The following is a 27,846-nucleotide window of genomic DNA, read 5'->3' on the forward strand; positions in this document are numbered from 1 at the left end:
GCATACGCAGGTTTTGCTAAAAACAGGAGGTCTCTGGCTATATGACTTGTTCGGCATCACCAAAAACTGCCCATAACAATTAAATTGCTCCTTTTCATTCCCCATCCTACGGTAGAAGCATTAAAAAGGACAATCTGAGTACTGTATGGCCAACAAGAATAATTCTTCCATCAGACAAATGTTCTACGTAGGACCAATTAACCTCATTATTGTAGAATCCCCCTCACCAGTCAAAGGTTTCTTCACATGCCCAAAAGACCACAGTTAGTGCCGGTTCACACTACCGCGGCATGACTTCGGGGGCAATCTGTGAAGTCGCGTGCACCGCGACTTCGGCACGACTTGCACGGACTTCATATAATGAATGTCAATGCAAGTCGCTCCAATGTCGCCCCGAAGTAGTACAGGAACTATTTTCTAAGTCGGAGCGACTTGAGTCGCTCCTATTAGAACGGTTCCCGTAGCACAGAATGGACCGCGACATGTCAGGCTGACAAGTCGCGGCAGTGTGAATGGGCACTTATGGACAAGGGTATTTTTAATGGCATACATTGAAACAAATGTTGTTAAAGCTTGGAGCTCACACACCCTTAAAGTTGCATCTTCTGCTTAGGTCAATGCTAACCCAACTGTGGCCTACAAAAAAAAACATGTTTTCCCAATAGCAAAGAATCACGTTACCTATTTCACCAGAGGTAAACTTCTACTTATAGTGGTTCTTGATGACCCGGTTAAAAAGAACAAGTTTGGTAAAGTTCCATGATCCTTTTATAACAAAAAATATAAGTCTCAGAATCCCTTGAGTCTAGCAGATATGAAATATTTGGTTGGGTTACAGAAAGTTTGGAGGTAAAACGGAGCCAGCATTGCGTTCTTTTTTTTTTTTCAAAGGACCTCATTTGGAACCGTGGCTCCCAAGGGTCACAGTCCAGTCCAGCACAAAACCATTCCTGCCCTTCTCCAATTTAATTATGGCAAGCAAAGCCTGTGCAAAGTCTGCAACCGTGCTACCCTTCGAAAAATGTCAATATGGCTCACACATGACCCCTTCATACCAAAGTATTCTCAGCCAAACTAAAGGAATGAATCAAAGATTTCACTTTTCCGTGTTTACAATTATTAGAAATTCCTTTACAGTGTCATCTGCTCCAAATAATAATTTTTCCAAGGCTTTGCCATCGGTTCCAAATGAGGTTCTCTTTTTCCAACTTTTTTTTTGCACTCAAATTTTTTGATACGAGATCAATCCGCTAATCTCCTCTCCCTTTTTCCCGGAAATAAACTCTGCACTTTGCGAACATTCACACATTGCTGTCATATCTTTGTTTCTCAACGCGCCAAAAAAAAAAAAAAAAAAAAAAAAGGTCGTTGTACCCCTTTGAATTTTGGAACAGGTAGAACTTTAGAAAAAAATGTATTTTTAACATCAGGTCATCTCAAGGGCTTAACAAAAAATGCGGATTCAACTCCCACAAATTTGGAATGCCCCCCAGCACACTTGACCTTTCACCTTGCCCTTACTGGACTAACAGGAAAGAGGGCCTATTTTTTTTTTTTTTTTTGCAGTTGCCTCCTGGGAGAAGTTTTTTTTTTTTCTATGACTACTCTACGCCAAAAAAAAAGTTTTATCGAAAGCCCAAAATAGGACTAATAATTAGCAGCAGGAGGTTTCATTGTCTTTGTTTCTGTCTTTTTTTAACCATCTTTACTACTCGCTTCTAAAAAAAAAAAAAGAACCAGCAGGTTTTTAAATAATACAATTGTCTGCATTATCTTTGGTATACAATTACATTGTCTTTTCGTCTTTTAAGTCTTTTTTTTTTTTTTTTTTCTCTCACTATAAAAATATATTCTGTCTTTGCTATAGGAGCTCTTTCTAAAAAGCATTAGTCACATATTTCCCTACCTAAATATGCAAAGAGTGTATATATATATATACGTTTGTGGTTACTATAGCCTCGTACACACGCACCGATTGTTGGCCGTAAATTTTCGGCCAACATCCGATCGGCCGATTGTTGGCTTGTTAGTATGATGCTTCCGACAACCGACTGCGACTTTTCGGCCGAAACCAAATCTGGTGTGCATGCTATAAAACTTTTGTTGGCCGTCACCAGAACGGCCGATTGTTCGTCAGTCAGTACAGATTTCGGCAGACAAAAGTCAGATGAGCAAGACTGGGCATGCTCAGAGAAGAAAAAACACACAGAAAGTAAACCATCACATGGCATCACTTCTGCAGTTGGTTGTTGTTGGCCGAGAAAATGTGTGTGCAGTCTAGAGCACTTTTCAACCAACACAACAACACTGGACAAAAGACGGCCGATCGGTCGGCCAACAATGGTGCGTGTGTACGGGGCTTTATACGCACAGAATTTTGGATTTGGCTCTTGTTTTTCGTAATTTTTTTTTTTTTTGGCCTAATAGCTCTTCACGGGGGTCTGCCCGTTTTTTCCTGTACATGACTAGAACACTGAAACAAAAAAAAAAAAGAAACACCACAACAGAACTGGTAGGGTGTAAGTAGCAGCAGCTTATGGTTTAAGGCAGATAGTTGCCTATTGTTATGCCATTAAAAATGGACTTGTTCCCAATATTTGAGAGAGAAGTTTGAAAACTCAAAAAGCTTTATCTGCAAGTTCAAGTTTTGTCAAAATAAAAATATACATAATTTATTTTTTTTTTTCTTTACATTATGTGCCTTTTGGGTTACACTTGAAAAAGGTTTAGTGCTTTGTCTCAAGTTCCCAGCTGCCTATAATTTTTGTTGTATAGCTCACCAGGAACAACTGGTGGAACAAGGTCTTAAGTCATGAGTGTGACCAAGAGGTTGAGAAACCGTTCTACAACGTCTTGTCTGCTTGCGATGTTTTCTGTAGTGTCCCTTGCACAGCCTGTTGTCACAAAGAACAGTGCATGGTGGGGGCATGTCCAGTGACGTGGAACACAAGTCTAGAAGTTCCAGTTTAGACCACCACACCTTACGCTTGCAAATCTTTGCAATAGCTTCCCGTCAGCTGTGTGAAGCTGGATCCGTTTCACCTCTGTCCAACAGTACCGACATCTGAAAACTGCATTGGGCCCCTGCTTAGCAACGGGTGCTGCTGACCAGCTTTTTTGACCAGCTGTAGGTATAAGTTTTTCAGTCATATTTCAGATTCTCGCCTTAGAGGTCTGGGATCAAGAGAAACTTGGTTGTGATTGTCCATTTCAGGATGCATGTCCGTACTCATGCTATCTGGCAGGCCATTGTCACTGCCTTCTTCCTCTCTGCTTGTGAGTGACACTTCATTCTCGTAGCAAAAAGTATTCGCATTGGAAAGGATATATTTCTTTTCGGCCAAGTCCCTGGCGCTACATACCGGCGTGTTGGGCACTTCGTATGTTTTGTTGAACCTGGAGTAGTCTACTTTGTAGTAACTCTTTTCTTCAAAGAGAACGGGCTCGTATCGATGGCCCCAGAATATTTCATTAGCAAGGTAGGAACTCCGACATTGCGTGGTCATTGCTGTGGCCTCCACCATACCTTCCAGAATCACCACAATTTCAAAGTCTGAGTTCTCCAGGTCCTGTTTGCTAAGATCATATAGTGGACTGTCTTCGTCCATTTCATGAACTATTGTAATGGGTGAGACCAAGAATATTCTGTCTATGCCACTGTCGAAGCCAACATTAATATCTATTTGATCCAGCGGGATGTACTCCCCTTCGGACGTGATGCGAGACTTAAGCAGCTGAGCTCGTACGTGAGCTTCCACCAGATGGCTCTTGCGGAGGTTGCCCACTCTCCACATCAAGCATAGCTTTCCGTCTCTCATGGCTATGACCGCAGTGTCGCTAAAAACCAAAGTCTCATTTCTCTTTTTTGGCTTGGCCATCTTAGCCATAACCGCACCTATGATGAAGGCGTCAATTATGCAACCTACGATAGACTGGAACACCACCATGAAAACAGCTACTGGGCACTCATCCGTGACGCATCGGAAGCCATAGCCGATAGTTGTCTGTGTTTCGATGGAGAACAGGAAAGCTGCCGTGAAGCTTCTGACCTCAGTCACACAAGATTTGTGATTATCTCCGGCACCCAAGTCATTGTGTAGTAAAGCGATCAACCAGAAGACACAGCCAAAGAAAAGCCAAGATAGGATAAAGGCTAAGCAAAAGATGACCAGCATCCATCGCCAACGTATGTCCACGCAGGTTGTGAAGATGTCAGATAAGTAACGCTGCCCCTTCTCACTGACGTTAATAAACTGAACGTTGCAGTGGCCGTCCTTCTTGACGAATCGGCTCCGGCACTGTTGCCTGGTATGTATTTTGCTCTTACCGTTGCCATACCCGTTGGCAACTGCCATGGTGGCCAACTTCATTCCGTCCTCTTCTGAAGATACAACACTGTAACGGTTGGTGCGCACGCTGCCCATCACTTCAGTTGTGGACTGCGGTGCTTCTGCTTTTGAAAACAGTCTTAATTTTTGCAAAACTCTTTGGAGAAACAGTTTTGAAGGCTCACAGGGGACACTCAAGGGGAAGAAATAATGATAGAGATTTCTGTCTCTAGATGGCGTTGGTGCTACCAAGGAAAGTCTCCTCTCATTTGAAGGGGTATCAGCGACCTCGCACGATCATGTTGATGTCATATCCTGCAACAAAAACACAAAGTTTGTGTCAAAACATGAGGAAGTGGCAATAAAAGGTTTTCTTTGTTTCTTCCTGTTTAAGGATTAACTGCACACAATTGTCATTTTCTACGTCTATATACTAGCATACCATGCAAGATATTGACCCACAACAATACAAAACCTTTAAATACTTTGAAATAACTCATCCGAAACTTACACTCTACTTAATTTCACGCTGAGAAAAACAACTGAATAACATAACTGCTATAGGCAAACTTTCATATCTTTGAGTATATGATCATATTTTTTCCAAACAAAAATATTCTTATCTTTTTTCTTATTTTTTATTTATTTTTACTTTCATTTTTTTTTTTTTTTTTTTTTTTACTGTGAATGGGTGATGCTCATATTTTTTGTCATCTTGATAGTAGATTTCTCTGCTGGGACCCTGACACCAATATCTTTTGGCACAGTATAGTGTTGGTGTTGGATGCTCATGCAAAAGAGTTGAGTATAAAAACAAGGGGTTATGTTTAGTGCAGGGATCCTCAAACTACGGCCCTCCAGCTGTTGTGGAACTACACATCGCATGAGACATTGTAAAACTCTGACATTCACAGACAGGACTAGGCATGATGGGAATTGTAGTTCCTGAACAACTGAAGGGCCATAGTTTGAAGACCGCTGGTTTAGTGGGAAGAATTAATTTTAGGCTTGGACTTAGAGTGGTGGTGATGGTGGTGTTGGTGGTATTGTTGTTGGTGATGTGATTAGAGGAGAAGCGTTTTAACCTCAGGCAACGTGGGGGGTTCTTTACTGTTAGGGCTACAAGATTGTGGAATTCTCTACCACAAGAGGTGGTTTCTGCGGGAAGTATGGTGGCCTTCAAAAGACTCTTAGACGTACATCTCAATGATCAGAACATTCAGGGGTATGAGAGATGATTACAGCCACACACACCTACACAGGTTGAACTGGATGGACTATTGTCTTTATTCAACCTCACCTACTATGTAACTATGTAACTATGATGGTGGAGTGGTAGGGGTAAGTTATCTCTCTGGATCAAAAGCTCTGCATCAAAAATCATCTCTGATTTCCTGGTGTTGAAACCCAACACATCAAACGTTAAACTGAAAATCTATTCAAAAGTGATTAATTTGGAATGATAAAGGCAGATCAGTCTTCATCCATTGGCTTTGCATTTGTTCAGCTCCAGCCTACTGATAGGGGTAGAGCACATCATAAAGCGTCAACCTCTTCCTCCCTTGGGGTGGTCTATAGGCACTGCTGGTCCTGCAACCTAAACTGTATGATTTATCTATATAAATCTCAGAGTGGGACCACATCTGAGAAGGCTTGGAGTTACAGTGTGAGAAACTGGCGCTGGTGTTGATGGTGGTGAGGTGCTAGGTGTAAGCCATCTCTCTGCATCAGAAGCACTGCATCAAAAACTCAAATCAGCTCTAGTCTCCTGGTGTTGAAACCCAACATATCAAAATTGAAAATGTAAATCTACTCAAAAGAGATTAATTTGGAATGATAAAGGCAGATCAGTCCTCATCCATTGGCTTTGTATTGGTTCAGCTCCATCCTACTGATAGGGGTAGAGCACATCATAAAGCTTCCACCTCTTCCTCCCTTGGGGTGGTCTATAGGCACTGCTGGTCCTGCAACCTAAACTGTATGATTTATCTATATAAATCTCAGAGTGGGACCACATCTGAGAAGGCTTGGAGTTACAGTGTGAGAAAGTGGTGATGGTGTTGATGGTGGTGAGGTGCTAGGTGTAAGCCAACTCTCTGCATCAGAAGCACTACATCAAAAACTCAAATCAGCTCTAGTCTCCTGGTGTTGAAACCCAACATATCAAAATTTTAAATGCAAATCGACTCAAAAGAGATTCATTTGGAAAGATAAAGGCAGATCAGTCCTCATCGATTGGCTTGTACTGGCCCAGCTCCAGCCAACTAATGGCGCTTTTCCACTGCATGGAACCGAACGGTTCGGCTCGCTTTTGTGCTTTTCCACTGCTGGTACCGCATGGTATAGCGTAGGAACGGTTCGGTACAGTATGGTACGGCGGCGCTTTTCCACTGCATGGAACCGAACGGTACAGCTCTCAAAAACAGTACCTACTCGATTGTGGTTCCAACAGGTACCATACCCGGTACCATATCCCACAATCCTTTGCATGCAGTCACTACTAGCCACTGATTTGTCAGAGAATCCCACCCACCCCTTTGTTATCCCACCCACTTAACTTTAGTACTACTTTAGTGGAAAAGCAAACCATACCGTACCGTACCGAACCGTTCCAACACCGTACCATGTGGTACCAGCAGTGGAAAAGCAAACCGGGCCAAGCAGGGCTGAGCCGGTACTTGCAGTGGAAAAGTGCCATAATATGGGTGTAGCACATCATAAAGCTTCGACCACTTTATCCCTTGTAAGATGCTCAATAGGTCCTGCAACCTAAACTGTAAGATTATTCCTCATAATGCGTTCTCAGAGTGGGCCCACATCTGAGAAGGCTTGGACTTACAGTGTGAGAAAGTGGTGGAGTATAGGTAAGCGTATCATTATCTTATCCATCCAAAACCCTTCCATTTTGGGTGGACCTCCCCTTTAAGTTCCATGGGGGGAAGGAATCCATATCAATGAACAAACCATCTTTGATGACTTATCCAGACCATGACAGCCCTATATAAATGAACAACAACAATAGCACGCCATATGTTAGCATGACCCAGTTACACTTATGTAGAGCGTAAATGGGTCACGTTGAGATTTATTACCCCAAATCTGTCACTGCTTGGTCTACCATATCTTTTTTTTTTTTTTTATGCTTGATTACCATTAACTAAAGTAATTAATTTTATTTCAGCTCAATCGTCTTAAAAATTATGTTAGGTGTTGCCTGACGACTGGACCACTTTAACAACGCACTGGCCTAGGTTTGCCGAGCGGCTAGTTGGAAATGATGTTGTAGCAGCTCTGTCTCATGTGGAAGCGAATGAACCTGGCTCCTTATTACCTGAAATAAATTCTAGACTATTAGAGACCTGCCGTGTAGCACAGCAACCCTCCCTGGCGACGCACCAGCTGTAACGCTAGTTCCTGTGGGAGTTATTACCCAGAAGATGACCCCAAGTATGGCCATGTCCCTCACATGACATTGCTCAAACTCCATTCATTCGGTACATTCTCACGCACACAGACTTGGAAGGAAATCAGAGACCTGTTTATTTTCTGAGGATTTTAATTTCCAGCTTGATCACCGTGAGGGCTTTGTTGTCAAAAACCACTGATTTCCAAGAACCCAGTATAAAACAAGGCAGGAATCCAAGAGCCAAAATAGAGGGCGCTTCTACGAAGCCAGGGGCAGGTATTATACTCAAAAGGTTCTTAAAGGTTAAGTGCGGAGGGAGGGGCATTTTTTTCAGGACTCCTGGCTTGTAGGATTTGTGCAATCCTTACTTGAAGCATATCTAAATGTCTAGAAAAATGTAATAGATGGTGGCTTACAAGTCTTCAGATGTAGTTGGTTGCATTAGTTGTCTTTTTTTTTATCTTTCACCTTGTATTCACCTTGTGGTCCTGCCAGTACCAAAAATATTCTAGGGCACTGGTCTCCAAACTGCAGCCCTTGGGGTACTATTCCTCCAACTGATACAAGACACTTTTCTGCCAACTGACACCAATGCTGGAGCACTATTCCTCCCAATGATACCAATGATGGGACACTATTCCTCTCACTGCACCAATGATAGGGCACTATTCCTCCCAAGGATACCAATGATGGGGCACTATTCCTCCCACTGATACCAATGATGGGGCACTATTCCTCCCACTGATACCAATGATGGGGCACTATTCCTCCCACTGATACCAATGATGGGACACTATTCCTGTCACTGCACCAATGATGGGGCACTATTCCTCCCACTGATACCAATGATAGGGCACTATTCCTCCCACTGACACCAATGATGGGGCACTATTCCTCCCACTGATAACAATGATAGGGCACTATTCCTCCCACTGATACCAATGATAGGGCACTATTCCTCCCAAGGATACCAATGATGGGGCACTATTCCTCCCACTGATACCAATGATGGGGCACTATTCCTCCCACTGATACCAATGATGGGACACTATTCCTCTCACTGCACCAATGATAGGGCACTATTCCTCCCAAGGATACCAATGATGGGGCACTATTCCTCCCACTGATACCAATGATGGGGCACTATTCCTCCCACTGATACCAATGATGGGACACTATTCCTGTCACTGCACCAATGATGGGGCACTATTCCTCCCACTGATAACAATGATAGGGCACTATTCCTCCCACTGATACCAATGATGGGGCACTATTCCTCCCACTGATACCAATGATGGGGCACTATTCCTCCCACTGATACCAATGATGGGGCACTATTCCTCCCACTGATACCAATGATGGGACACTATTCCTCCCACTGATACCAATGATGGGGCACTATTCCTCCCACTGATACCAATGATGGGGCACTATTCCTCCCACTGATACCAATGATGGGACACTATTCCTGTCACTGATACCAATGATAGGGCACTATTCCTCCCACTGATACCAATGATGGGACACTATTCCTGTCACTGCACCAATGATAGGGCACTATTCCTCCCAATGATGCCAATGAGTACACAATTTAGACAGAATTTCTCAGCTCCAACAGACAGTGGATGGGGATCTGATGTCTCACACTGCACAGCAAAGAGCAGGGAGCTGAGTGTAATCTGAGACCTGAGTGGAGGGAATGGACACCCCCCCCCTCTACATAGTTTTATAGGGAAACATGCACAGCTATCAGTCACCTGCTGTGGGCAGGAAGGTGGGGGGGGGGGGGCGTCTTCTGGGATATGCTTTGTTCATGTTTCATTTCAGAAGTTTACAACCACTTTAAATTATTAAAGATGCAGGCTTTTGGGATGCCTTTGATTCTTTTTTTAGTTTTTTTTTTACATTGTATACACTCTGTAAAGCCTGAAGAAGGAACCTGAGGCAGGGATAGGCTACCTTGGCACTCCAGCTGTGGCGAAATTTCAAGTCCCTTCATGCCCCTGCCTTTGGGAGTCATGCCTGTGGCTGTCGGAGTCTTGTAGCTCCACAGGGAGTTCGTAGTTTCAGTACACCAGGCGTGCCAAGGTTACTACCATAAGGCTTCCCAAAATCTTGCATCATTGATAACTTAGGTTATCTAATAAAGGGAATCAAAACTCTAAATTTTCTTCAGTAGTCAATGGCTAAAATGGTACAATACTCTACTACCACCATGATGGAAGATACCACAGTGATCCGCATTGGTAGAGTTTACATACACTGTAGAGGGCACCTGTACTGAATGAAATACAAGGACTGCTACTGTTGAGCTCTCTCCTGACAATGCTGGTTGCTTGGCTGCCTTTGCTTTCTGAGTTGCTCACCTAAAGCAAACCAGCACTTCAGAAAAGTAAGAATGAAGTTAAAGCTGTCGATCTGCATCCTTGTAAAGCCATTGATTTAGTACGACTGTCATATCCTGAGCATTTTGCCGGAGAGGTCAACAAAAAATGTAGCATCGCCATCTAATTTGGCATCACCATTAGTCTCACTAACTACAAGAGCATGGGTGACCATGAAAGAACCGCTAAACGCAAGCATTTATCCTGAATTCAAGCATTACTTTCCAAAACTGTTCCATTTCTAACCAAGGAGGAGATATCCAGCTCCTCTGACCACCAGGAGGAACTTGGGTAACAGGGATGAGTGGAGTCTCCAATGATTCCTGAGCATTCATTCTCACTGACATATACAGCATGTCCACCATAATACTTTAAAAAACTTTGGGTTTAGGAAATAAAAAATATGTTTTTGTTAGCAGTTTATCTCAGTCGACTTTCTAAACCAGGGTTTCTCAATCTCAAGCAAGGTTCCAGTTAACTCTGGGGTTCCTCCAGAGGTTGCTGGGGTTCCTTGGAGAATGAGCAACTTCTGCCTCTCAGAAGTTCCCACCGACACCATTTATCTTTTTAGTTATCTGTAAGGGGGTAATGCTTCCCAATGACCACAATTGTAAGGGGCAATCTTCTCGCTGACCACCACACCAATGTATCATGAGATGTAGATATAGTCATTTTAGCAGGGATTCCCTGAGACTGGAACGTTTTTTCAAGGGTTCCTCTGCGTTAAAAAGGTTGAGAAGGGCTGATCTAAACTCTAATAACTTTGGTTCAGGGCAGAGATTTTTTCAGCGAGAACGCAGGGGAATGCAGTTCTGGCACCTCCAGCACTGAATGTTTGTGTTAGAGGGTCTATTGATGCTGGCTGCTTGGGGATCTATTGTTGCTGGATGGGATCTATTTGTGTGTGGCTGTTTATTGTTGCTGGGGAGGTATGGTATTGCTGGTGGGGAATATATTGTTGCTGTAAAGGGGGAGGGCTTATAATGCTGGGGGGTCAATTGTTTCTGGAAGTGATCTACTGGTCCCAACTGATTGTTGCTAGCTGCTGGAGAGTCTATTTATGCTGGCTGCAGGGAGATGTGTTGTTGCTGCTGGGGGGTCTATTGTTGCTTGGGTCCATTGTTACTGAGGAGGGGTCCATTGTTGCTGCTGGGGGATTTTTCTGTTTCGAGGGGGGGCTCATGTTGTTGGGGGGATTAAATGAGGCTGGAAAGGATCTACTTTTGAGGGTGGGTTCTATTGTTGCTGGCTGTTGGAAAAGCTACTGAGGCTGGCTGCAGGGGAATCTATTATTGGTGGGGTGTTTTTTTGTTGCTGGGGTCTATTGTTGCAGGGGGGGTCTATTGATGCTGGCTGCAGGGGATCTATTTTACTGCTTTTCTTGTTGGGGGGGATTAATTGAGGCTGGAAAGGATCTACTTTTGAGGGTGGGTTCCATTGTTTCTGGCTGTTGGAATAGCTACTGAGGCTGGCTGCAGGGGAATCTATTGTTGGTGGGGTGGTTGCTGTGGTTTATTGTTACGGGGAGGGGGGGGGGTCCTATTGTTGCTGGCTGCAGGGGATCTATTTTACTGCTTTTCTTGTTATCATTTACAAATGTCATACAAATTACTTAGCACCACAATATATTTGGCTCTGTATTCTCTAAAAGAGGCAGTACTGGGAGTTGGGTAGGGGGTGGAACCAAGGGACGGTGCTCGAATGTAGGTGAGTGGAGGAAAGAAGTGACTGTGAAGAGGGTAGTTTCTGCACCTATTCCTTGAATAAAAAAAAACCCTGGTCCAGGGTAAAGCAAATTAACCACCCACAGCTGTGGTCAGGGAGCCCTGACCCCACAAAGAGAGTTGAGTCAGGTCCCTGGATAAAATTGTTCCCATAATATGCTTTAGACTGTTCACACTTGTGCAGATGTTAGTGGAAGTATTTTTGTGTGTTGATGTTGGCTGGATTTCGGCAGCCTATTAATTCTGAACGGGCTGGCAGGGTAGCTCAATGCAAAAAAAAAAACCACACCACATTTTTGGCACATACCGCATTTTTGGCAATGCGGTGCGTAGATTGCTCTATAGGGCAGGGTGCGTTGGCAGCTGCTCTATGTGTTACTTGGGGTGCCATTTTAAATGAACAGCACTTCAAATGTTATGGAACTCGGTTTAGTAAATATGACGCTGAACACCTTTAGATGCAAGTATGGTCAAAAACATTTTTTTGGTTTTGGATGGAGAAGAGAAGGGTTAAAACCCCGATCAGTTTATGTTTTTGTTGCCTATGACCTGTTGGGTAGATTTGCCTTCACTTCCTGTCCTAAAGGCAACTGGGAGAAAATTGCTACAAAGTGACTTTCGGACTTGGACAGTTGGAATTTTTAGCCTTCACAAAGTGTGTTGATTGTATTGGTCACATTTTAGAAAAGGATCGTGTTTTAGGAAAGCAACCTTACACCTTTCTGGAATGATTTACTGCTTTGAGGATGGAAAACAATCAGCTAAGCCAATAATATTTATTACCTATCTTATTTCATTATGCTTTTGAAGTAGTGCGGGTTTCTTGAGTAGTGGCTGATTGACCTCCCATCTGATGGTGCCTGCAAAGTCCTGAGGCCAACACCACCTGGCAGAACCAGTGGCATGATGCTAATGATCTTTTTAGCTATTTTAAGGGAGGCATTCCTCCCACTGATCTCCAACGTAAGGAAAATTCTTCCCACTGACCATTAATGTAAAGGACATTTTTCCCACTGACCACCAACGTAAGGAACATTCTACCCATTAAGCCCCCCCCCCCCCCCATGTAAGGAGCATTCTTCCCACTGACTACCATTTTTCCCACTGACTACCAACGTAAGGAACATTCTACCCATTGCCCCCCCCCCCCCCCATGTAAGGAGCATTCTTCCCACTGACCACCAATGTAAGGAACATTCTACCCATTGGCACCCCAATGTAAGGAGCATTCTTCCCACTGAGCACCAATGTAAGGGGCATTCTTCCCACTGAGCACCAATGTAAGGGGCATTCTTCCCACTGAGCACCAATGTAAGGGGCATTCTTCCCACTGACCTCCAATGTAAGGGGCATTCTTCCCACTGACCACTAACGTAAGGAGCATTCTACCCATTGGCACCCCAATGTAAGGAGCATTATTCCCACTGACCACCACTGTAAGGAGCATTCTTCTCAATGATCACCAATGTAAGGGATATTTGTCCCCCTGAACCCCAATGTAAGGAGCATTCATTAACTGACCACCAATGTAATGTGTATTTGTCCCCCTGACCCCTGAAGTATTCGTTTTAGCAGAGGTTCCCTGAGACCTGAGAATTACGTATTTGAAAGGTTCCTCTAAGGCAGGGTTTCTCAACCAGGTTCTATGGAGCTCTAGGGTTCCTCCAGAGGTTGCTAGGGGTTCCTTGAACAATGGGAAATTTCTGCCTCTCAGATAAGTTCCCACAAGCCCCACTGATCTTTTTAGCTATCTGTAAGGGGGTAATTCTTCCCAATGATCACCAATGTAAGGAGCATTCTTCCCACTGATCACCAATGTAAGGAACATTCTTCCAACTGACCACCAATGTAAGGAGCATTCTTCCCACTGACCACCAATGTAAGTAGCGTTCTTCCCAATGATCACCAATGTAAGGAGCATTCTTCCCACTGATCACCAATGTAAGGAGCATTCTTCCCACTGACCACCAATGTAAGTAGCGTTCTTCCCAATGATCACCAATGTAAGGAGCATTCTTCCCACTGATCACCAATGTAAGGAGCATTCTCCCCACTGACCACCAATGTAAGGAGCATTCTTCCCAATGATCACCAATGTAAGTAGCGTTCTTCCAACTGACCACCACACTAATGTGCCCTAGAGTAATTTTTAGGAGGTGTTCAGGGAGACCAGAATGTTTTTTAATGGTTCCTCTGTGTTGAAAAGGTTGAGAAAGGCTGATCCAGTGCTTCTTTGTCTCTACAGTTCCCCCAGGCCAATGGGCTATATTTGGACAAATCCCTTTGGGCACAGAGCTTAGTTCAAGAGTCCAAAGATGCATAAGAGGTCAAGATTAAAACTATTTAAAACAATAATTGCTTTGCAGCTCTTTTTTCAGAGTGAATTTCGAATTTTAAGATTTGTACCGTTCAATCTGCAGCGTCTTCTGTAAGACGGGTGTGGGAACATAGAACGCTGAACAGGTACACAGACAAGGACGATGGCCAAGAGACACTGCTCCTGGACTACCCAGATGTCAAAGCCAGGCGTAACCAAGCCCACCAGTCCTCACCAATAACACAAAGCATCATACTTTTCTATAATGCACCTGCTTAGAGTGAAAATATTATAATGCAAATGGCGCCAAACAATTGTGGTTCTTGTAAGCTCTAATGAGCAGGGCCCTCTGATTCCTCCTGTTTTGAATTGTATTGTAACTGTATTGTCTTCCCTCACATTGTAAAGCTCTGCAAAAACTATTGGCGCTATATAAATCCTGTATAATAATAATTATAAAATGCAAGCTGCAAAGACTCTTGCATCTTTGAAGATGAAGAATTACAACTCATATCCTGCAAGTAACTAACTCAGAGTATACTCCACTATATTTCTGTCCAAATCTGGATTCTGTTCTGGGTTTTACATAGGAAATCGCTCTCTGGTAGTGCGGAAGACCTGACTTTTTATCTGCTGCAGTGCAGTAACACTGACAGGTCTTGTCCCTCCCCCAGCCCGTGATTGGACAGTGAAGCAGCAGACTGATGAGGTCATCTCTCTCTCCCTTTCTATTAGCCTGCTCCTTGTTAGCACATGAGCACTTCAGATTGGCTCTGTGTGCTGCTTCTCCCATTCCCCAGTCTGAGCTCTGCTGATACTGCAGGAGTAATGAATGCAAAGCTGCATTTTTTTGCAAATATATATTTATATATAATTTATGTATATTTATTCTATATTTAATATTTATATTTATTATTTATTTATATCACACTAGAGTTTAGCTTTAGGGAAGTCCATATACACAACTACTCTGCAATTCAATACAAATAATTCTCGAACATGCAGCAATCACATTGCCTTTCTAGTGAAAATTATCCGATCACCCATCAAACTACAAGGGAGAACTTCCAGTAATGGTGAAGTGATAATCTGACGTTTCACATGGAGCCCTATGTAGACATTATCTACCATTCTTTGTCCAGGAGATGAGTGAGTCACATCATGAAATAATTGTTCAAGTGTCTCATCATTACTAGAGGAATGTTCAAAAGGCACTGGATATAGAAACCTTTGGCTGGCCATGGTGCACCCCTGTGAGGTTCATCAGATGAGAAGAGACACGCTCTATTGCTTTAAAGACAAAACTAGTTGTCTTAATAGACTGGTCTATGGAAAAATACACCTGTGCCTTGTGTTACAACTGGATAGTACTGCTAATGGTTACATACATGTTCCCTGTGCAACCTGTTCAGGTATGTTCCCTGTCCAACCTGTTCATGAAGGTTCTCAGTCAAGCTTGTTTTTGTATGTTTCCTGTCCAACCTTTTCATGTATGTTCCCCATCCAACCTGTTCATGTATGTTCCCCATCCAACCTGTTCATGTATGTTCCCCATCCAACCTGTTCATGTATGTTCCCCATCCAACCTGTTCATGTATGTTCCCCATCCATCCTGTTCATATATGTTCCCCATCCAACCTGTTCATGTATGTTATTTGTCCAACCTGTTCATGTATGTTCCCTATCCAAACCTTTCCATGTATGTTTTCTGTCCAACGCGTTCATAAATGTTCCCTGTCCAACCTGTTCATGTATTTTCCCTGTCCAACCTGTTCATATATGTTCTCCGTCCAGCCTGTTCATGTATGTTCCCCACCCAACCTGTTCATGTATGTTCCCTGTCCAACCTCCTCATGTATTGTTCCCTGTCCAAACCTTTTCATGTATGTTCCCTGTCCAACATGTTCATGTATGCTCTCCGTCCAGTCTGTTCAGGTATGTTCCCCATCCAACCTGTTCATGTATGTTCCCAGTCTAACCTGTTCATGTATGCTCTCTGTCCAGCCTGTTCATGTATGTACTCCATCCAGCCTGTTCATGTATGTTCCCCATCCAACCTGTTCATGTATATTCCCTGTCCAACCTGTTCATGTATGTTCCCTGTCCAACCTGTTCATGTATGTTCCCTGTCCAACTTGTTTATGTATGTTCTCCATCCAACCTCTTTATATATATTTCCTGTCCAGCCTGTTCATGTATGTTCTTTGTCCAGCCTGTTCATGTATATTCCCTGTCCAAACATGTTCATGTATGTTCCCTGTCCACTCTTACATATATCCCCAGGTCATTGGGTATACAATGGGATCCACATGTACCAGGTGATAATATGGCGTTAAATGTCAAAATACATATACATCCAACTCTGAAGAACAACAGAGAGTCCCTAACAAAATGTCCAACTTTAAGGTGAAGGTTAGTGTCCTTAAACTGCCTATTGCAATGCCCTTGTCCCAACAGGTGACAAATTCATGTAAGAATCGACTAAGAGACGGAGAAACATGAAAAGAAAAACCGAAAAACTGTCAACAGAAGAATTGACCTGGAGGTAATAAAAGGAGTGTTATGTATTTCTTTAGCCTGACATTTGCTGACACCTACAAAATCCACAGATAACTGCCCAAATTAGACAACATCCCTAGATATGGGCAATGCCCACTCTATGTTTAATGTAGATTTTCCATCAGATTTAAGAGCAATGGTTGGGTCTTGAAATTACTGGCAAACCTTTTTATACCCACAAATGTAGACAGTTTTAAATAATTTACATTAGGAATAGATATGTTTTGGAGGGAAGGACACCAATGTATTCTGTAGTCCTACCCCTCTTTTCCACCCCTTCTGTCTTCCAAATCCTCTTTATCACTCCTTATGTCCTCCTACCCCTCTTTATCACTCCTTCTGTCCTCCTACCCCTCTTTATCACTCCTTATGTCCTCCTACCCCTCTTTATCACTCCCTTCTGTCCTCCTACACCTCTTTATCGCCCCTTCTATCTTCCTAACCCTCTACATCATTTAATCTGTCTTCCTACCCCTCTTTATCACCTCATCAGTATTTCTACCCCTCTTTATCACCCTTTCCATAGTTCTACCCCTCTTTATCAACCCTCTGTCCTCTTCCTCCTCATTATCACCCATTCTACTCTCCATCACCTACTCTGTCTCCCTAATCATCCTTATCATTTATTCTGTCCTCCTACCCCTCTTTATCATCTCTTCTGTCCTCCTACCCCTCTTTATCATCTCTTCTGTCCTCCTACCCCTCTTTATCATCTCTTCTGTCCTCCTACCCCTCTTTATCACTCCTTATGTCCTCCTACCCCTCTTTATCACTCCTTCTGTCCTCCTACCCCTCTTTATCACTCCCTATGTCCTCCTACCCCTCTTTATCACCCATCCTATCTTCCTACCCCTCTCCATCATTTATTCTGTCTTACTTCCCCTCTTTATCACCTCATCAGTATTTCTACCCCTCTTTATCACCCCTTCCATAGTTCTACCCCTCTTTATCACCCCTCTATCCTCTTCCCCCTCATTATCACCCCTTCCACTCTCCTACCCCCATTTTATCACCCCGTCTGTCTACCGACGCCCCTTACCTACCCCTTCTCACTTCCTACCCCTCTTTATCCCCCTCTCTCTGTCTTCCTACTCCTCTTTATTACTCATTCTGTCTTCCTACTACTCTTTATCACCCCATCAGTCTTTCTACCCCTCTTTACCACCCCATCTGTCCTCCTACCTTCATCACCCCTTCTGTCTTCCTTACTTCTCTTTGTCACTTCTTCTATCCACCTACCCCTCTTTATCATCCCATCTGTCCTCTTACCCTCTTTATCACCCCCATCTGTCTTCCCTCCCTTCTTTATCACTCTGTCTGTCCTCCTACCCCTCTTTATTACTCCATCAGTCTTTCTACTCTTATTTACCACCCCATCTGCCCTTTTACCCCTCTATATTAATCCTTTTGTCTTCCTACCCCTAATTATCAACATTTCTGTCTTACTATTCCTCTCCTTCATTATCTTTTTCTTCTATAGGCTATTTGCCCTCTGCTTCCTCTAGTGAAAACTCCTGCCCTCCTCCTCCCCCGTTGTACTTTGTATTGAGCTACAAAATGAATTACATTTTCAGCCCCAGTGAAAATGTGCTGGTTTCTAAGAAAAAATTCTCCAGTTTGTTGGCTCTTCCGCCATTAATTGCAATATAAATGCATTAAAACCTTCCAGCTAGCTCATCTCATTCTTCACAGGTGTAGAGCGATCATCCGCCAGAGACATCGGGAAAAGGGTGCAGAGACAAAGATGCTTTGACAAACGACAGAAAATTCGCCATACGGAGTGAGAAGAGATGAAATGAAATCGCTGATTGTTTTTTTAAAGGCTGATATTGAGACATCATCTCTGGCAAAGATGACTCAGCTTCAACCGTTTATTTTTACCGTTTGTTTTCTGCTCTTCTTTTATTGCCACCAAAGCAACAAGACCAACCGTCCAGTCTGAGAATCCCAGCGCTAACCTTAAAGGTGTCCAACAGTGCAATGCCATACGGCGGGATTTCAACACGTTCCTACAACCAAATCTGGCGGTTTATAAATAAATAAGAGTCTTGAGCTGCCGATTCACCCAATCTATCAGACTGGAACATAGCTGGTGACCCCAAGACATGGAATGGGACCTTACGTTGAGCGCCATGGGAACACCTGAACCCAAGGCACAGAATTAGAAGACCACAACTTCAAGTTCTTAAGATGGAGCTTTTGTAGCACTACCAATCCCTCCATGCAGATCACTGGGCTTCATTAAGCCACAGAGCTGTGCCCATTGAGGGAGGGGTTAGGGGGTGTGCCAGAACTTTCTTGAGCTGTAAGTTGGACACGAGGTGTTCAGGAACTTAAGGTTAAGGCTTAGATGTGCGGTTGGGAGGGTTCAATAATAGGCTAAGGCTTAGATGTGCGGTTGGGAGTGGGCAATAAAACCGTGCAGTTGAGCCACATTTTTAGCATCCCCTAGCCGCCACCCCCCTTATACTGCGGCTGTCTTTACATGCTGAAACTTGCACATTGAGCGCCTTGGGTGTGGGAACCCTGAGGTGTCCAGGACACAAAATAAAGGCTAAAGCCCCGTACACACGTACCGATTGTCGGCCGAAAATATTCGGCCGCCGAACGATCGGCCGATTGTCGGCTTGTTAGTATGATGCTTCCGACAGCCGACAGCGCACTTTCGGACGAATAGAATCTGATGTGCATGCTTTAAAATTTTTGTATGCCGTCACCAGAACGGCCGATTGTTCGCCAGTCAGTACAGAATTCGGCCAACAGACAACAGATTTGCAAGACTGGGCATGCTCAGAAAAGAAAAAAGACAAGGAAAGTTAACCATCACATGACATCACTTCTGCAGTCGGCTGTTGTTGGCCGACAAAATTAGTGTGCAGTCTTTTGCACTTTTCAACAGACACGACAGCCCTGGACAAAAGACGGCCGATCGTTCGGCCGACGATCGGTACGTGTGTACGGGGCTTAAGTTTAGACGTGTAGTTGGGAAGCACTAAAACTGCAAGGTTAAGCCATGTTTTTAGCCCCCCACACACTTCCTTAAAATGCGGCTATGTTTGCATGTTGCAGTTGCGCTGCTTCACTTGACGGCAAAACTATCCAATATGTTGTGGTCAGAATGCAACCCATTCTGGTGAAGAGTCGCAAATGCCCTGCAACCATGTGCAATTCATGCTCTTGTAACGCATTTCAATGAAAAGGAAAAAAAAGGACACGCTCAGCTGCAAAATAGCTTCTTGAAGCCGGGAACCGGTGCTCTGGCTCAGGTGCCTCCACACTCCAATAAATGATATATTAGTAACTCGGTAACATCCCTATTAATAAGTCGTTAGTGGCTACATTATATAAACAGTATCATGCTAACGTGCTTCGGCTAAAAAGCCTTACTCATAACATGATTACAAATATGTTAGACACACAATTAATAGTCGTCGGCTCACCTGAAGACAAATTTGTCCTGAGGCGGGCCGAGTATTATTTGTGTCTCTAACATACACTATATTGTCAAAAGTATTGGGACGCCTGCCTTTACACACACATGAACTTTAATGGCATCCCAGTCTTAGTCCATAGGGTTCAATATTGAGTTGGCCCACCCTTTGCAGATATAACAGCTTCAACTCTTCTGGGAAGGCTGTCCACAAGGTTTAGGAGTGTGTCTATGGGAATGTTTGACCATTCTTCCAGAAACGCATTTGTGAGGTCAGGCACTGATGATGGACAGGAAGGCCTGGCCCGCAGTCTCCACTCTAATTAATTTCAAAGGTGTTCTATTGGTTTGAGGTCAGGGCTCTGTGCAGGCCAGTCAAGTTGCTCCACCCCAAACTCCCTCATCCATGTCTCTATGGACCTTGCTTTGTGCACTGGTCCAAATCATTTGGTGGAGGGGGGATTATGGTTTGGGGTTGTTTTTCAGGGGTTGGGCTTGGCCCCTTAGTTTCAGTGAAGGGAACTCTTATGGCGTCAGCATACCAAGGCATTTTGGACAATTTCATGGTTCCAACTTTGTGGGAACAGTTTGGGGACGGCCCCTTCTTGTTCCAACATGACTGCACCCCAGTGCACAAAGCAAGGTCCATAAAGACATGGATGAGCGAGTTGGAACTTGTCTGACCTCAACCCGATAGAACACCTTTGGGAATAATTAAAGCGGAGACAGTGAGCCAGGCCTTCTTGTCTAACATCACAAATGCACTTCTGGAAGAATGGTCAAACATTCCCATAGACACACTCCTAAACCTTGTGGACAGCCTTCCCAGAAGAGTTGAAGCTGTTATAGCTGAAAAGGGTGGGCCAACTCAATATTGAACCCTACAGACTAAGACTGGGATGCCATTAAAGTTCATGTATGTGTACAGGCAGGCGTCCCAATACTTTTGGTAATATAGTGTATGTTAGACACACAATTATAAAGTAGGAAGCCTACCCCGAGACAAATTTCTCCCGAGGCGAGCCGAGTATTATTTATGTCACACAATATTTGTAATCATGCTATGAATAAGGCTTTTTAGCTGAAACGCGTTAGCATGATGTTGTTGCATTGTCTCATGTAGCCAATAAAGACGTATTATGGATGTCACTGAGTAGCCAGCTCAATATTATTATTATATTCTTTTGGCGCATTTGTTTGCAAAAATCGGGTTAAACCAGGCAGTAAGAAGGCATCACATCGAATTTCGCCGCCTGTCAGTCACCTCGATCGGAGCCTGAATTGCTCTTCAGAGGAACGGCGGGTAGATACACAAGTCTAAATTGAGCCTATGTGTCCATATAGTGAAGAAAAGTCCATTCCTAATCTATAACAAAGAGGAGCTGCTTCTGCCGATCGTCCATCATCATGTAAAATCCTTGCAGACCCCCCCCCCCCCCAGCTCTTGGTGTTGCTCGCTGAAAGATTATCTAAATCCGAAATGTTTTTATCTTCGTTTTGGATGGCGTGATGAAGGGTTAGAGCCCCTGTCAGGTTTATATTGCTTGCAAACATTCGATTGAGGCACTGGACTCAAACTCGGTTGGTGGAGGCTCTTATTTTTATTATTATCTAAAACACAAAGCAGGGATCACACACACTAGGCGGGGAGCACTCAGCCTCAGAAATCTGGATGAACTGGAAATAAAAAGGTGAAGCGTTGGACGATCAGCTCAAAAGTCTATAATTCTTTATTCTTGACCAATGGATGACAGTAAATGGAGGGACTTATGTTGGTCCTCATCCCCCATGCATTGTATACACTTCATTCATTATATATTTATGGATGTTTGTCATAGCCCTGATGAAGGGGGATTTTCTGGTGCCGAAACGCGTTGAACACCACTCTTCCATTTACCATCATCTCATTATCTACAACAAAGATTTACAGACTTTAGAGTTTCATCATCTGGTGCTCCATCTTTTTCCCAGTCCATCCAGGTTCTTATTGCTGTCTGTGTCCCCACTGGGGAGAAGCGCCCTCTCTATTAGTTGAGGTGACCACTGTCACTGTAACCGAATGTAATAAAGAAATTACCAAAATGACCAAGTTGTCACAGGAACAGGAATAGAGGAAGAATCTTCTTAAAGGGGACATCTACTCCGGTGATAACTGGCTGAAGCTGGCCAAAGAAGATACCGCCTGGCTTGACAAAAATCAATGCGAAAATCAGCTGAGCTAGGCGGAAAATTATTGGCTGGACAATGACTTACCATGTATCAACCTATCAGATGTATCAACCATTCAGATCTATGATTCGATAAGATATATCATTCGATCACATCTGTCACTCAATCACATGTATCAATTTTCGATCAGTTCTTTCATTCAATCAGATCTATCATTCAATCGGATGTATCAATCAACCAGATCTATCATTCAATCAGATCTATTATTCAATCAGATGTATCAGTTCAACCAGTTCTATCATTCAATCAAATGCGCCATTCGATCAGATCTATCATTCGATCAGATGCATCAATCGATCAGTTCTATCATTCAATCAGATGTATCATTTAATCAGATATATCATTTGATTAGATTATCCTATGATATGGATCACTTAATCAGATCTATCATTCAATCAGATGTATCATTCGATCTGATCTATCATTCAATCAGATGTATCAATTAATCAGTTCTATCATTTAATCAGATGCATCATTCGATCAGATGTATCATTCCATCTGATTTATAATTCGTTCAGAGGTTTAATTTGATTAAATGTATCATTTGATCAGATCTATCATTTAATTAGATATATAATTCGATCAGATGTATCATTCGATCAGATGTATCATTCGATCTGATCTATCATTCAATCAGATGTATCAATTGATCAGTTCTATCATTTAATGAGATATATAATTCGATCAGATCTATCATTCGATCAGATCTATCATTCGATCACATCTATCATTTAATAAAATGTATAATTTGATCAGATCTATCATTCAGTCAAATGTATTATTTGAACAGATTTATTATCCTATCATATGTATCAGTTAATCAGATCTAGCATACAATCAGATACAGCATTGGATCAGATATATCATTTCATCAAATATATCATTCGATCGGATCTATAATTTAGTCAGATGTATCATTCAAATGACAGATTTGATCGGATGTATTATCCTATCATATGTATAATTTAATCAGATCTATCATTCAATCGGCTGCATCATTAGATCAGATCTATCATTCAAACAGATGTATAATTTGATCAGATATATTATCCTATCATATCTATCATTTAATCAGATCTATCTTTTGATCAGATGTATCAATCAATCAATCAATCATATCTATCATTTAATCAGATCTATCATTTGATCAGATGTATCAATCATATCTATCATTTAATCAGATCTATCATTTGATCAGATGTATCAATCAACCAATCATATCTATCATTTAATCAGATCTATCAATTGATCAGATGTATCAATCAATCATATCTATCATTTAATCAGATCTATCATTAGATCAGATGTATCAATCATATCTATCATTTAATCAGATCTATCATTTGATCAGATGTATCAATCAATCATTTCTATCATTTAATCAGATCTATCATACAATCAGATGTGTCATTCAATCAGATCTATCATTTGATCGTATGATCTGATGTATCATTCAGTCAGATCCAGGCAGCCTTGGGTGACACCACATCCTGAATACAATAGCTGGCAGGAAGATCCCTCTGTCCAGGCTGTTTAGCGTGGGTGGGGAGGGGGGGGGGTGGGGGTATTAATTGATTTCCTCTTGTTCGGTCTGTGGGTGGAACAAGAGAAAATCAAGCCATGTATAGCCAGACTAACTTCCCCAACTTTTATAGAGATTTCTTCTCACTTCCTGTTGTGTCACCGATATGGGAACTGAGTGGCAATCTCCCCAATGGGACACAAAACTGTCTAACAGTCACTTTGTAGCAATTTCCTCTCTTTGCATCTCCAGGACAGGAAGTGAATAGAAATCTCCCCAGTATGTCCCCGGCAACAAAAGAAACTGACGTGGGTGTTTCCATGTCCGTACTCCTTCCAAAACTTCAAGACAGAAATTGACTTTAAATAGAATTAATTCAAATAATAATTTTATATGAGGCACAGATGGGGTGCATTGCTTGGAAAGCGTGCTGAACCCCAAATGACTTTTAATCGATAAATACAAAATCACAAGAGATCAAATAGATCAACAATGTCCCCCTCCATTTCAATCGGTCCTCAATTCTAAGCAACCAAAAGATTGAAATTCCATGGGAATCAAAGCTAAGCGTGCGCCCGGCATTGGGCAGTCTGGGGAGGATCGGGAGCTGGGACGGGATACGTCCCTCATCGCCATTGAGGTCTACATTTTAATGAACGTTTTCCTGCCTGGAGTTCAGCTTTGGATGTATTGTGTTATAATATAAGTGAAAAAAATACCTGTTGATCCTGCCAGATATCCAATGATCTGGTAACACCCCCCCCCCCCCCCCACACACTTCCTTTTCTCCAGAACATGTGTAGCCTGCAGAGTGAAGGTTTTTTCCCTTTGTGCGCCCCAGAACACCCCCATGTTCTGGAGATAAGTAAGGGGGTGTTCTCTAGTCCTGACACACTTCCTGTTTTAGGGTGACAACGTGCTCCATTATGTATACAGAACAGTGAGTGAGCGTTGTCACCCTAGGACAGGAAGTGTGTCAGGATCACCAGGCGAAAAGACAAACTTAAACAAACAAAAAACGACTGCAGCCACCAACTCTAAAGCTGGATACACACTATACAACTTTTGTTGTTAGATTTCCCTTCAACTATGTAATACAAGGGCCGGCCTGACTGCATACAGATTGAAAGTGTTTAGGTTTGACCTCATATTATATGGTTTTGGTAAATCTAAAGGAAAAAATCTAAAGACAATTGAATAGTGTGTATGGCCCATAAGGGTAGTAAGCTGCGATTTATGACATTAATGTTCTTAGGTTTGGATACATTTTCACTCTGATGTTATTTTGCAATCCGTTTCCTTCCTTATTCCCCAGAATACCAAGAGAAGCTCCGCAACCTCAAGAAACATTTACTGTACTTCTGCCTGGGAGAATGAATGCAGAAATGTGGGCCCTGGTATATCAGATGTGTCAGCCTATGAGATCTATCAACCTATCAGATGTATTATCCTTTGTATCATTCAATCAGATGCATCAACCTATCTGATGTATCATCCTACGATATATATCATTTAATCAGATGTATCATTCAATCAGATGCATCATCCTATGGTATGTATCATTTGATCAGATGTATCATTCAATCAGATCTATTGTTCAATCAAATCTATCATTCGATCAGATTTGTATCATTCGATTAGTTGTATCGTTTGATCAGCTCTATCATTCAATCAGATCTATAATTAAATCAGATGTATCATTCGATCAGAGCTATCATTCAATCAGATGTATCATTCAATCAGATCTATCATTCAATCAGTTGTATCGTTCGCTCAGATCTATCATTCAGTCAGATCTATCATTCGATCAGATTTGTATCATTCGATTAGTTGTATCGTTTGATCAGATCTATCATTCAATCAGATCTATAATTAAATCAGATGTATCATTCGGTCAGATCTATCATTCGATCAGTTGTATCATTCAATCAGATGTATCATTCAAACAGATGCATCGTTTGATCAGATGTATCATTCGATCAGATGTATCATTCGATCAGATTTTTCATTCAACCAGATGTATCATTCGATCAGATGTATCGTTCGATCAGATTTTTCATTCAATCAGATGTATCATTCAATCAGTTGTATCGTTCAATCAGATCTATCATTCAGTCAGATCTATCATTCGATCAGATTTGTATCATTCGATTAGTTGTATTGTTTGATCAGATCTATCATTCAATCAGATCTATAATTAAATCAGATGCATCATTCGATCAGAGCTATCATTCAATCAGATGTATCATTCGATCAGTTGTATCATTCGATCAGTTGTATCATTCGATCAGATGTATCATTCAAACAGATGCATCGTTTGATCAGATGTATCGTTCGATCATATGTATCGTTCGATCAGATTTTTCATTCAATCAGATGTATCATTCAATCAGATGTATCATTCAATCAGTTGTATCGTTCAATCAGATCTATCATTCAGTCAGATCTATCATTCGATCAGATTTGTATCATTCGATTAGTTGTATCATTTGATCAGATCTATCATTCAATCAGATCTATAATTAAATCAGATGCATCATTCGATCAGAGCTATCATTCAATCAGATGTATCATTCGATCAGTTGTATCATTCGATCAGTTGTATCATTCGATCAGTTGTATCATTCAAACAGATGCATCGTTTGATCAGATGTATCGTTCGATCATATGGATCGTTCGATCAGATTTTTCATTCAATCAGATGTATCATTCGATCAGATGTATCATTCAATCAGATCTATCATTTGATCAGATGTATCATTCAATCAGATGTATCATTCAATTAGATCTATCATTTGATCAGATGTATCATTCGATCAGTATCATCATTCAATCAGATCTATCATTCAATTAGATGTATCATTTGATCAGTTGTATCGTTCGATCAGATCTATAATTCGATCAGATAAATTTGATATAAAGAGTTCTTTTCCTCGTGGCTCTCATTGCTATGAGCAGCTCCTTCACACAGGAGAGTCGGCTGTGCCGCAGCTACATGTAAATGTTCAAGAAAAATATCAAAAACTTCAGCTCAATGAAGGTGTAAGGAGCTGTGCAGCCACAGGGGGGCAGCACAATGAAATGCCTTTTGGGCAGATATTTAAAACTTGGTCCTGGCCTCAGACATTGTTAAAAAAAAAAAAAAAAAAGATCACAAAAGTTTTATTTACATGTACAATAAAAAATCATTGCCACATAAAGTCAACTATCGGCCAATCCGATCTCAGTTTACAGAAATCAGAAACGGTAAATATGATATAAAGTGAAACAAACACGTTTTATCATTTGAATAGATGTCGGCAAGACTGTATCTTGATAAGTGATCCCCTGATCCCCCGATCCCTCGATGTCACAGGGTGTCGCGCATGTGCAGTTTTTTCGTGCGCTGTCGCACTTAACGGATATCGCATTTCATTCATTTTAGTGGGTTGCTCTGCGCACAACAAGCATAGCAAAGGAGCTCATGCCATATATAAAATATAGCATACAGATGATGTACAGAATCCCCCCCCCCAGAAATGTCACTTGATTGGCTCACTGATTTTCCCAGAAGTCTGCACTAAGATACAAGTCAGATTTTGGGCATCCCCTGGAATAAAAATGTCATTTTTTGGTGAGCTACTCCCAAAGGGAGTCACATTTAAGTGATGCAGACCCTGCCACCTTCCTCATTAGAGCCATGCAAGTGCAGCAGCTGATTGATCATTATAAAATCACTCCCATTCACATTCATTGAGCACATAGACACAGAGAAACAAAGAGAATAACAAAAAGTAGGAATCTTGCAACAACGTTTCTTCTTTACAAAAGTGGAGTTACTCTTAACCACTTTCCGACCGCCCCAGGCAGATTTACTGCGGCAGGGCGGCTCAGCTGCGCATAATCACGTAGATCTACGTGATTATGTGCACGTGGTTTTGGCGGCACACGCGCTGCCGGAAGCCGCA

General features: G+C 42.3%; 1 protein-coding gene across 1 annotated transcript in view; it reads right to left on the minus strand.

The window, feature by feature from the left end:
• Positions 1–2,410: 2,410 nt before the first annotated feature.
• The window catches only part of KCNJ2 (potassium inwardly rectifying channel subfamily J member 2), a 35,670-nt gene continuing 10,234 nt past the window's right edge, over positions 2,411–27,846 (minus strand). Inside the window, exon 2 of the mRNA XM_082271816.1 lies at positions 2,411–4,643. Coding sequence (XP_082127942.1) covers positions 3,147–4,424 — 1,278 coding nt within the window. The 5' untranslated portion in view covers positions 4,425–4,643 and the 3' untranslated portion in view covers positions 2,411–3,146. The remainder of the gene's footprint in view (positions 4,644–27,846) is intronic.

The sequence above is a fragment of the Pelophylax lessonae genome, assembly GCF_965119305.1.
Source record: "Pelophylax lessonae genome assembly, chromosome: 11".
In the NCBI taxonomy this organism is placed as follows: Eukaryota; Metazoa; Chordata; class Amphibia; order Anura; family Ranidae; genus Pelophylax; species Pelophylax lessonae.